Source organism: Motacilla alba, chromosome 1A (assembly GCF_015832195.1).
Source record: "Motacilla alba alba isolate MOTALB_02 chromosome 1A, Motacilla_alba_V1.0_pri, whole genome shotgun sequence".
In the NCBI taxonomy this organism is placed as follows: domain Eukaryota; kingdom Metazoa; phylum Chordata; class Aves; order Passeriformes; family Motacillidae; genus Motacilla; species Motacilla alba.
In genome coordinates this window covers 120442-132046 of record NC_052031.1, presented here as the reverse complement: position 1 = coordinate 132046, position 11605 = coordinate 120442, and the positions used below count along the sequence as shown (strand labels likewise).

Below are 11605 nucleotides of genomic sequence, written 5' to 3'. Positions count from 1 at the left end.
TTATTTTGGTTCTAAACTGGAATTATATATCCCAATGCTCTCCTGACTTCTCAGTGCAAAAACTCAGTGCAAAAGAAACTCTTTAATTAATCTGAAATTTTAAATACTCTGGAAAGTAATCAGATGGTGAGTGCTTGCCACAGAGAACAGATTTAACATAGGTATCCTAAGGATGTGAAGAAGGACTATTCTAGAGTGATCACCCCATGTCCTTGTGCAGATAACAAATACAAAGTAACCTTTTCCTGATAAACCTCCCCTGACACAGCTTATTTACCTGGATATATGAGTCTGGAGTTCTTCCACACGCATGGTCATGTGTTTCACCTGGTCCTGTAGCACAGTACAAGCTTCCTCTTTACAGCGTATTTCTTCTTCCTTCTTTTGAATAGTTTCAGTGAATTTCTTCTCCCATGTTTTTGATTCATCTATCACTCTATCCCTATCATCCTGAAGGGAAGACATGCTCCTGGTGAAGGCTGCAAGCTGCGCTAGTGTTTTGTTTAGATTGCCTTCCAGTTGCCTGGCTTCTTGATCCTTTGTCTTCAGGGAGTCTTGCAGATCACCAACTGTTGTTTCCATATGGTCCTTCTCCCTCTGCAATGTTGCCAGCTTTGCTTCCATGTTTTTCATCTCCTTTGAGTGCTTGTCTTTTTCTTGTTCCAGTCTTCTCTCAAAGTCCTCATCCTTTTTCTTCATTTGAATTTTAATTTGCTCTTTGTTTGCTTGCAACTCTTCTTTCACTTTGATACTCTCAGCTAAAACCCTTGCTGCCTCACTCTGAGTGTCATCCAACACTACTCTGCAGTGAGCAAGCTCTGCCTGGGCTTTCTTGGTGTCTTCAACTGCTTTAGCTGAAGTTTCTTTGGCTGCTTCTACCTCTTTCTGAGTCTCACTCTGCAGAAATTCCAGAGCTTTAACAGTTTTTTCTAAACTACTGCTCTTTTCCTGGCTTTTGATACAGTCCTTCTGCAGCTGCCTAATCTCCTGCTGTTTCTGTTTCAGCAGTTCTTGAAGCTCCTTTATATGTGTGCTGCTTTCTCCTCTCCAATTGTATTTTAGCTTTTCTACAAGTTCCTTTTGCTTTTCTGAACTTGCTTTGCTTTTCTCCTTTGCCATCTGACTTTTCTCCTCCTCCAGTTCATGCATCATTCTCTGCAAACTCTGAAGCTCATGTTTCAGTTGATCATTTTTGATTTGGAAGTCTGTTGCATCTTGCTGATAGTTTCCAATACTTCCATTAAGTTCTGCCAGCTGATTCATGAGCCTTTCTTCCAAGTCATCCTTTTCAGCCTCTAGAGCATCCTTCAGTGCTGTCATTCTGATGAGGTCGTCTCTGGCTTCTTGGACCATTTGCTCCATCTTTGCTACTGTAGCCTGCAAATCATTCATTTCATGGACTTTCTCTCCCATTTGGTGCTCTAAAGCCCTTTTCTCACTTGCTAAAGTCTCAACACACCTGCGGATGTCACCCAGCTGTTGCTCTGAAGCCCTTCTATTATCTTCCATCTCAGCGATTCGCTTGGTGAGCTCAGCTATTTGCTGTCTGTAGAGACCAAGATCCTCACAAGGTCTATCACTTTCAAATGTCTCTTGTTCCAGCTCTGCAGCAGGAGGTTCTGGTAGAAAAGATATCTCCACTTGATTTCCAGACTCTTCCATTGGTGATGGTGTGGCAACTGCCTTATTAGTTTCTTCCCCTGCTGTCTGCTGGGCAACATACCTGTCTACAAGTTCTCTGCTTTCCTTCAGCTTAGACTCTGTTACCTGCAAAAGGCACTTCAAGTCCACAATCTCTTGATTAAGAGACTCCTTTTCAGCCATTACTGTCTCAAGCTGAGTAGAAAGAGACTGGCACTCCCTCCTAGAGCACTCCAGGTCTTCTTTCAGGCTAGTGTTTGCACAGCTCTCTCCAGTTCTGTGCAGCTCTCCATCTGTAAAATGCATCTCTGCTCTAAGCTTCTCATTCTCCTCCTCTAGTTCTAGGATCTTTTGTTGCTTTGATTTTGCAAATTTCCTCATTTTCTCCTTCATTTCATCAATCTCCTGTCCAGCTTCTTGTAGCTGCTTATCTGTTTCCTGTTTTTTTGCTTCAGCCCCTTTTAGCTGAATGAAAATTTCCTGCTTTTCCTGCCTCACAGTTTCCAACACACGCTGAATTCGCTCAGCCTCATTACTCACATTCTCATATGACTGCAGCAGAGTTTCATATTCTCCCTGAAGCTCCTTGTATTTCTCCTGCCACTCAGAACTCTCAGTGGCTTGAAAGCTCTTCAATGATTCCACCTCCTTCTCCAGCTCCTCCTTCTCTAGAACAACTCTATCCAGAGCAAGCGTAAGGTTTTTACAGCATCCATCAAGATCCTGATTTTCTCTAAGTAGTTTATCAATTTCTGCAGTAAGTTTTTCTCGCTCTCCAGTGAGGCACACTAACTTTTCTGTTAAGGTATCTGTTTCTTTAACATGGCCACATATTTGGCTTTCCATATTTGTCAGCTTGACAGAAAGATCGTCAATAGTAATTTTAGCATTAGCCAGCTGTTCTTTTAGAGATTTGCTCTCCTTTAGTGCCTCTTTTCTAGAGATAAGTGCCGCTTGCAACTTTCTCTGCATTTGATTCTTCTGCTTAGCTGCTTCTGCATTGTCCTCTTGCTTCTCCTGAATTTCAAGCATCTCTATTTGTAGTCGCTTGCTTTGCTCCTCGTGCACCTGAGCCTGAGCCTCCAACTGACTACACAGTCTTTGGACTGATTCCTCTTTTTCCAGCAATTGTGCTTGCACATCCTTGAGAGTGTCACTTTTCTCCTTTAACTGCTGGTTAAGAAATTCCAGTTCTTCATCTTTTTGATGCACAAGAATTTTCAAGTCTTCCAGAGTGGCCCCTCCAGAAATTTTTACTTGATTTTCCTCCAATTCTGTCTGAAGACTTGCTCCCTTAGCTGCAGCTTGGTCAGAGGTTCTCTTCAGCCCTTCTATCTCTACAAACAACTGTGCTATGTGCTGTTGCAAATCAAAGATTAATTCTGATTTGTGAGCAAGCTCCCTTTGCATATGGCTGACATTACATTCCAATTTCTCTTTCTCTGTCTGCAATTTGTCAAGGTGTTCTTTCCACTCTTCCTCAGAAATATCTACAACTTGTACAAGCCTGTTATTTGCTGTATCTTCTGCTTCCATGCATGAAGAATCCAACCTACCTTGACTCCTAAAAACACTCTCTGCTGATCCTTTCTGCTCTTGGAGCTGTCTGAGCTGAGCCTGGATGCTGTCCTTCTCTTTGCTTTGCTGATCAAATTGTTCTTGCAGGATGTTGTAATCATCTTTTTGCTGTTTCAGTTGTTCTCTGTGATGCCTGTCTTTTTCTTGAGCCTTTTTTATAGTGTCTTTGCGAGATACAAGAGCTTCTTGAAGTTTTTTTTGAAGTTGTTCTTTTTCTTGTTCAAGAACTGAAATCCTTTCTTTAAGAGCAGACTTTTGTTTTTCTTCCAGATTTGTACCTGCTGAACTATGCTTCTCATTTTCTTCCTCATCTTCTGGGCTTTCATTGGTTTTAGTTACTTTGTCAGGAATTGTCTGATGCTCCATTATTTCATCTGTAACTGAAGCAGTGTTTGCCTTATCTTGCAAGCTTTGCCTCATTTCCTCAATCCCTGCCTGCAGTCGTGCTTCAGTAGTTTCTTTTTCCTTGCAGATGCTCTGCAACTCAGATTCCTTTTCAGAAAGCAGCTGAATTAGATAGTCCTCACGGGGCTGGTTTTCAAGACCCATTTCTTTGCTGATCATGCTTCTCACGTCTTCCTCCACTGCAGCTGCCTGGGCCACTGAGGTTTCTGATTTTTGTTCTCTACTCAGTTGTTCTAATTCATTCTCCAATCTGGTTACCTTCTTCAGAAGCTCCTTCCTGTTCACAAGTACTGCTTGCAGCTTCCGCTTTACTTGCTCATTTTCTTTTCTCAGAAGTTCAACTTGATTTACTAATTCCTCATTTTCTTTACTCACTGCTTCTGTCTCATTCTGCTGCTTGGATACCCCACACTTCAGACATGTATCTTTTGTTCCTATGTTCTGTTCTTTTTCTTCCTGGGCTTTTAATAACAGACTTGTCTGCTCCTTAAGACTCTTCAGCTCATTTCCTAGAGAAAATTTCTCTTCATTCAGCAGGACCATTTTCTCAGACATGCTGACACTGATCTCTGCCATCTGTCGGTCCTTTTCCTGCAAGGCTTGTTGCAGGCTCTCTATAGACCTGGTGTGCTCAGCAACAAGCTGTTCCAGGCTTGCTGCCTCGTGCCCCTTTAAGGTTAACTTGTGGGAAAGCTCTTCCACCTCTGCGGTATTCTTCCTCAAAAGTTGTCCTAGATCAAGTACTTCACATTCCTTTGTCTCAATCTGGCTTCTCAGATCCTTTAGTTGCATGTCCTGGTCAGAAAGCTGAAGTTGTGCTTCATCCAAGTCCTTTTGCAAAGCTTCAATTTTTATATCCTTGGATTTAAATTCATTTTTAAGGCTCTGGATTTGCTCTCTTAGAAGACTGCTTTGACTGTCTGATAGTCTCTGCTTTTCTGAAAGAGCTAGCTCTTCCTCTAGTTGCTTCACTTGCTCCTTCAGTTCTCTTATGGTAGAAAGTTCTTTGGCCTGACGCAAGAGCTGATCTTGTTCTTCAGTCAAAACACAAAATGTACTGTCAGGATCCTCTCCTTTTTTCCTGTATTCCTCAGCCAACTGGTTTAGCCTATTTATTTCTGCACATTTTTCTCCTAGTTCTTTCCTAAAGGATTCTTCTGATTTCTGCAGAATTATTTGCAGTTCTGTAATTTGGTTTTGTAACTTGATCAGCTCTTGAGATTGAGAGGTGCCAGGGCTTCCTTGAGGCTCTTCCTGAAAGCTGATCCCATTTTCCTGAAAAAAGCCAATTTGCTGCATTTCTGTTTCTCTCAGTAATGAGACACTCTGTGTATCTGGAGCCTTCTGCTCCTCCCTCTCCAGACACTGTATCTGTGAATTCTCTTCCAGCTGGTTAGCTTCTGTTTGGCTGCCTGTAGAAGTTTGGCCACTGGGTCCCTTGAGCTGGCCTTTCAGAAAAGTTATTTCTTCTTGGGCTTCTTTCAGTTCCAGCAGCAAAACTGACAGCTCCTTCTGTTTCTCTGCAGCAATATAGTCTAGAATTCCAGGCGGACAACTTTCCTCAGTAAACTGCTTGCTTCTATTGGTAAATCCATCTGTTCTTTCCTAAAAGAAAATGGTAGGCATCATTTTTCCTTTGAATTTTGTGAAAGGGCCACTTCTGGAAGTATCTGCTTTCCACACTTTGTAGCTGTCTCAAGCTGGCTTCTGCAATAAACAGATGCCTTGCTAATAACAGGGGAACTCTGTCTTGGCAGTGGGGGTGGACTAGGTGACCTCCAGAGGTCCTTTCCAACCCCAACTATTCTGTGATTCCGTGACTTCCCAGGTCACTTCTGCTAATTTCAGTTTCTGAAGTTGCAGCATGAAAGATTCCGGCTTCAGGATCAGGCCATACCGACAACTTCCTTTTCCCTTTCCCCCCCCTTCTCTCTTGATTGCAAGATAGTATGACTCTGAACTGTTTAAGTTCTCCTGTGATTTTAACAAGCCCTCTAGTGTACTTAACCAGTCACATTTTCATGGCATCCTATTCATAGCCTGAATAAGGAGATTTTGTCCCCTATTTGATCTGTCCATTTAACATGGCAAAGAAGCAGGATAGAAACCCATATTCCAATCTGTGTCCATGCCCAAAGTGCAAGCACTAGACAAAGCACCTGGAACAAAGTGCTTGGCTTTTTCCAAATTACTATTTTTACGTTTCTTCCCATCCCCCAAAACAGATTACAAAAGAAAAGCACTCACAAATCCTCCCCAGACAACACTGTTGATCTAGCGGGCTGGATCAACAGCCCACCAATAAGTCAACATGCTGCACTGCAAAGACTTGGAGGGCAGAAACAGTTTATGGGGAACCATTAAAGGAGACCAGCTCTTAAAAAGTCTGCTGTCATGATGAAACAACCACTTTAAGTCACAGGAGGTTAAAAAGAGACAACTCTTCAAGGCTTCTAAACTAAATGAAAGTTTTTGTATCTGCAAATGCATACAATACTGAGACCAAAAGGGTTTTGGACTACATTTTACCTCAGAGAGCACAGAAGTGTCACCAAAAGGCTTCTGCATTGCAGAATTCACCAGCTCTTCTGACACACCTCGTAAGAAAAGGAACACTTGTCACCATGAGTGCAACAACTTGCAGGTAAAGTCAGCAGGTAGAGTGAAGAGACAAAAAATGGGACCAGAGCTTCCGCAGAAGGTGATAAAAGACAAAAAAAAAACCCACCAAAAAAAAAAACACCCAAAAAAACCCCCCCAAAAAACCAAACAACCAAAAAAAACCAACAACAAAACCAAACCAAAACAAAACAAAAAACCACCAAAAAACCCTGACAAAAAAAGCAGCAACCCCCTGTGTTTGCTGCGTCACCTGCACGCAGCACTTCTGACCGCTGCAGAAGAATGAAGAGCAAAGAGACAAGAGAACCAGGTAACAGAGTGGTTTGACTGCTTTTTTTTTTTTTTTTTTTCCATGAGGGATGTGGCATGGAATTCCAGACACAAAAAGACATTTACTGGCTTGCAGAGAAACACACAGTTCCTAATTTTATCTTAATTCTCTTCTGTGCCTTACACATCAGTCTTTGCATCTACACACTCATTCAAACCCTCCTCTTTCTAACCTTAGCAATCACTTTTTTCTTCTCTTCTGGTATATCCTACCCATCCCACATTAGAATCTTCTCTTCTACCTCATGTAAATTTTTTCTGCCTTCTGTAGATTATCATCTCTAGATTCTGACCTCAGAGCACCTCTTTCTAAATAATTTTCAGATTTGTCCCTGAAACTCCTCAAATTTTCACAATTTTCTTGTCACACACCATTCTGTGTCCTCACCTGTAGAGGAAGAGCAGTCTACATAAGAGGCTGGAGCTTCCACAGTCCACAAGTCTTGCAATTTGGCCTCAGCACCAATATTCTTATTCTGTGGCATGAAGAAAAAACACAGAGCTTTGAGCCAGGATCCTGGTATGAGGAGACAGCTCTCTTAGCTGTCTACTGCTCTGCCAGCTCTAAGTAAAACCTATCAAAGTTTGGACACAACTCTGAAGCCTAATGAAAATAAATGAATAAATAAATAATGGAAAAGAGACTGATTTTGATGTTAAGCAATAGATTAAGACATATCTCAGCAGATTAACAGATCAATGGATGCAATGATCTAAATAACTTCCTTCCCACCTTGAGATGATTTCTCTTCCATCTTCACTACCTCAAAGGGACTAACCAGAGTATCATAACCTTTCACTGACCACCCAAGCAGAGAAGGTGAGAAGTCACAGGTCTGTCAGTCTATGCCTCACTGCTCTAGCAGATAAAGAACCTGGAGCTTTCCCAATAAAGTTATGCTAGGCTCTACCACACCAACAAACCAATAACCCCACAAGAACCTTTTAACTGTTAGATGCCTTAACCTGGGTTTGGTTAACTATATTACTTGGCCTAAAGTGCACAAGGTGCACAAATGGTAGGAATAGCTGTCCAAGTGTAAAAACTTAGATGTAAGCTATTTAGCTGGACTCTTTTTAAAATGAAGACATTGAAATGGACAATTCCAGGGTTGTTTTCATTGACCCATTTTCAACATTCACTTTGGTGCAGGTGACTCATATGCTAAAGAACCTGTTTTTTCCATTGTCTATAAAGGGGCAGTAGAAAACAGTTCAAATGCTTATATGTGACCTTGAAAAGCCTACATGTGTGGGTGTATGTGCATTCCCACTGATCTACCAGCTCACAGCTTGCAGGCAATTGGAAGGTGGATGAATGACTCAAAATGCTTCTCCGGTTCCAAAATATCAACTTTTACCTTAATACTTCACAGTAATATACAAACCCTCTGATAGGGAGGAAGGTATTAGATAAAACACAGCATCAATCTTCCCCCGGGAACAGGATGGGCCAGCAGAGCAGGCTGCAGAGAGCCAGACCTTGCTCTAAGCTAACAATCAGTTCCACAGCAAACCCTCAGTACAGATACACAGAGGCTGTCATCACCCTCCCCATGCTGAACATAAGGGTAAGGAGCAGGTTCCTAATCCTGCATTCTGCCCAACAACAGCCTGACTGCACTTGCACCTGCAGCTGGAGCAGCACAAGGACAGTGCCCACGTGTCCCCACTCCCGGAGCACAAAGATCCCCAGTCAGTCAGCCAGGTGCCCATCCGGGCAGTGGGAATGGTTTGAAAGGCATCTTATATAATGACAGCTGAGCCTTTGGAATTTTATTCCCAGAGACCCATAGTTCTGCTGAAAAACTAACTCACAACAAGTAGAAAACAGCCCAAATGTGGACCGGATGGATGAAGGACACAAGAAATGCACACAGCTGGCAAAGGGAAACACAGTCTGTTACTAACACAGTACAAGCTGTATTTGGAAGCTATTTCTGTCTTTCATCATTAATCCAGTTAATAATAACCTGCAAAGAGGATTGGTAAAAAAGACCACGACAGCTTAGCTGTTTTAAGGCCAGTCCTTGACCTATTTTATTTCAGCTGTTAAATCATTACCTGTTCTGCATCTTCTGAGACCATCACAGCTTCTTGCTGAGACTCCCGGGGAACAAGTGGCAAATGTGGTATTTCTGAAACATTCAAACAAAAAAAATTCTTTGAAACTTAAGATGTTGCTTTAGACAGCAACAGGATATTCTTCCAGGAGCTTTTGAGAAAGGACACATGGCTGCTAATACCACTTATGTAGTGGAGACATGTCATTGGATAACGGGGGTTTGGTGTTTTTTAGAGGCAACCACACAACCAACATGCTCTTTTAAGCAGCTTTTAGAAAAGAACAATTGTTGTCATACAGACATACTGAAAGACAGGGAATAGAGATTCAAGTTTTAGGAAACATTTTTATAAAAGAGAGGAAAGGAAGAACTATTGTAGCAAAATGTTTCAAATTTCATTTGGAAAAAATAAAATGAGAAATTGTTATAAATGTACAAGAAAAATACATTCCAATTAATCTCAGTTCTAATTAATGTATTAGGTGATGCCTCAGCTTTTTAGCATAGGAGCCAGTAAAGCAATGAATACTGTGTCTTCCCCCCAGAAATACCAACTTAGAAGCATTAAAAACAGACCCCATTTTTGTGAACATGTTAATTAGCAATGATGGTATGGAAAACAGGTTAATATATATGCAAAATAAAACTCAGGACCAAGTTAAACTGTTCTCTAAGGGGTACGAATTTCTGTACTTTTTACTTCTGAGCATGCAGCGAGGACACACATACCATCAACATACACTACAAGCTTTTCTTCTGTTCTCCTTTAAACACCTTTCTACATACAATTGATTATACGGAACTGTATTTGCTAAGTACTATGGAAGCTGAGGAAGCTTAAATGAACATTTTGTGAATTCTAATAATTGGAAGGTAGTCTGTGTTTTCTGTGATAATGGCTCTCCTTTATTGATCCATACTCTACTGTAGTCTTTCCACCAAGTGAACCACGGACAGCCTCATACAATGTTCTCTTACATAGCAGGAGGAGAGACCTTCAATCACTCCAAGAGCTGCCTCAAGAGAAGTTCAAGGAATCCATACAGATGTAAAGAGAGTTATAAATATTCTAGTCTAATGCACTGCTAAGCCCATGGAAATTAAGGCTGTACAAGGATTTCAAGGATCTTTATATTTCAAACAACAACAGCTTGAAATTTTAAGGGATTTGTTGAGGTCGGCTTGAAAAGCACCAGAAATTACAAAATATAAGGTAACTATAAATCCTTATTTCATTCTACCCAAGTTAGGAATGGATTATGGTGGCAGTTTCAGGCATCCCACTTTAATTAAGACTGACAAGTTCACGACACAAAAAGGAGTAACAAAGTACTTAGAACCTATATAGCAGACTTAAAAGATTTTTTATGTTTCATTTAATATTTTGGTAGTTTTAAAAAAGAAATTACATCTCCCAGTGTTTTAAGATAAAAAACTAATCAAGTGGTCAATGCACCCACTGGAAACAGAATTACAACAACAACAACACAAGCTTGTTTTGAAGTAAACATGCAGCTTAACATGCATTGGGAAAGATGCTTTCAGTAACATGACAGTGAAGCTCTGAGTCACTGGGGAATGGAAATGGAATTGGAATTTTGGGTGGAATTCCTTTCAGTAGAGGGAGGGAGGAGCTGCTTTTTAGGAAAGCTGATTGAAGTTTTCCAGGTTCATTTTGGATGTACTCAGCTGTAGCTTGGGGCACGATACCAGACTGAAAGCTGGATTTCTGTGAGGCCTTTGATATGGTCTTCCCAACACCCTTGCTACTAAATTGCTGATATGGGTTTGACAGGTGGGCTGTTAGGTGGGGTAAGGCACTGGCTGTGTGCAAAGAGCTGCAGTCAATGGCTCAACATCCAAGTGGGAACCAGGACCCACAGAAGTCCATACTGTGACTGGCACTGTTTAGTGTCCTGACTGCTGACCGAGACAAGCTGGGGGAGTGCACCCATGCCACACCTGCAGGTGACCCAGGATGAGCAGCTGATTTTGCTGGGGGGATGTGATGCCACCCAGAGGGACCTGGACAAGCCTGAGGAATGCAGCCACGTAGCCCTTGTGCACAGCAAGGTTTAGTAAGGCCAAGTTCCAGGCCCTACACCTGGGCTGAGGCAATCCCCAGTACCAGCACAGACTGCGGAGTGAATGGATTGAAAACAGTCTACAGAGGAAGAGTCTGGGATTCTGGTCTCCAAACTAAAAATTGGACAGGAGCTGGCAATGTGTGCCTGCAGCCCCGAAAGCCAATCATACCCTGGGCTGCACCAAAAGAGGTGTGGGCAGCAGGTTGAAGGAGGTAATTCTCACCCTCTTCTCTGCTTTTGAGAGACCCCACTCAGACCAGTGTGTCCAGCTCTGGGGTTCCCCTGTACAAGACAGACGTGGATCTGCTGGAGTGAGTCCAGAAAAAAACACAAAAGTGATCAGAGGGCTGGAACATATGTCCATGAAGAAAGGCTCAGAGACTCGCGGTTGTTCAGCCTGGAGACTGAACAACCTTCAGAGAGGCTTCAGAGAGGCCTTAGTGCAGCTTTTCAAGAGGGCTGCTTCACCCTGGATTGCCCAGGGAAGCTGTCAGCTGCCCCATCATTGGACATGTTCAAGGCCAAGTTAGATGGGGCTCTGAGCAACCTGACCTGCTGAAGGATGTCTCTGCTCAGGGCAGGGGGGATGGACCAGATGATCTTTATGAGTTCCTTCCAACCCAAACCATGCCATGATTCTAAACAATGTCTTGAAGTCCATTAAAGACCTGCATCTCTCAGATCTTGGAACAAAAAAAAAAAGAGAAAGATGATGTTCTAGGACTGTAGGAATCTGGTTTATTGGTGATTGTTCCCTACCTTTGAATGACAGGAAGCACAATGAATCTATTTCTCAAAAATCAAGACAACCTACTGTCATAGCACACCAGACCCTGAAGTAAACACATGAGGGAATCCACTGTTTTACAGTAAGAT

At 42.2% G+C, this 11605-nt stretch overlaps 1 protein-coding gene across 4 annotated transcripts in view; it reads right to left on the bottom strand.

The window, feature by feature from the left end:
• The window catches only part of GOLGB1 (golgin B1), a 39937-nt gene that overhangs the window by 12631 nt on the left and 15701 nt on the right, over positions 1–11605 (bottom strand). For 3 of the 4 annotated variants that reach the window (XM_038155779.1, XM_038155780.1, XM_038155782.1), the window contains 4 exons: positions 8641–8714; positions 6965–7052; positions 6154–6221; positions 278–5229 (listed from right to left, as the gene is read on the bottom strand). In XM_038155779.1, coding sequence (XP_038011707.1) covers positions 278–5229; positions 6154–6221; positions 6965–7052; positions 8641–8714 — 5182 coding nt within the window. The remainder of the gene's footprint in view (positions 1–277; positions 5230–6153; positions 6222–6964; positions 7053–8640; positions 8715–11605) is intronic. The other variant, XM_038155781.1, reaches the window with a different exon arrangement.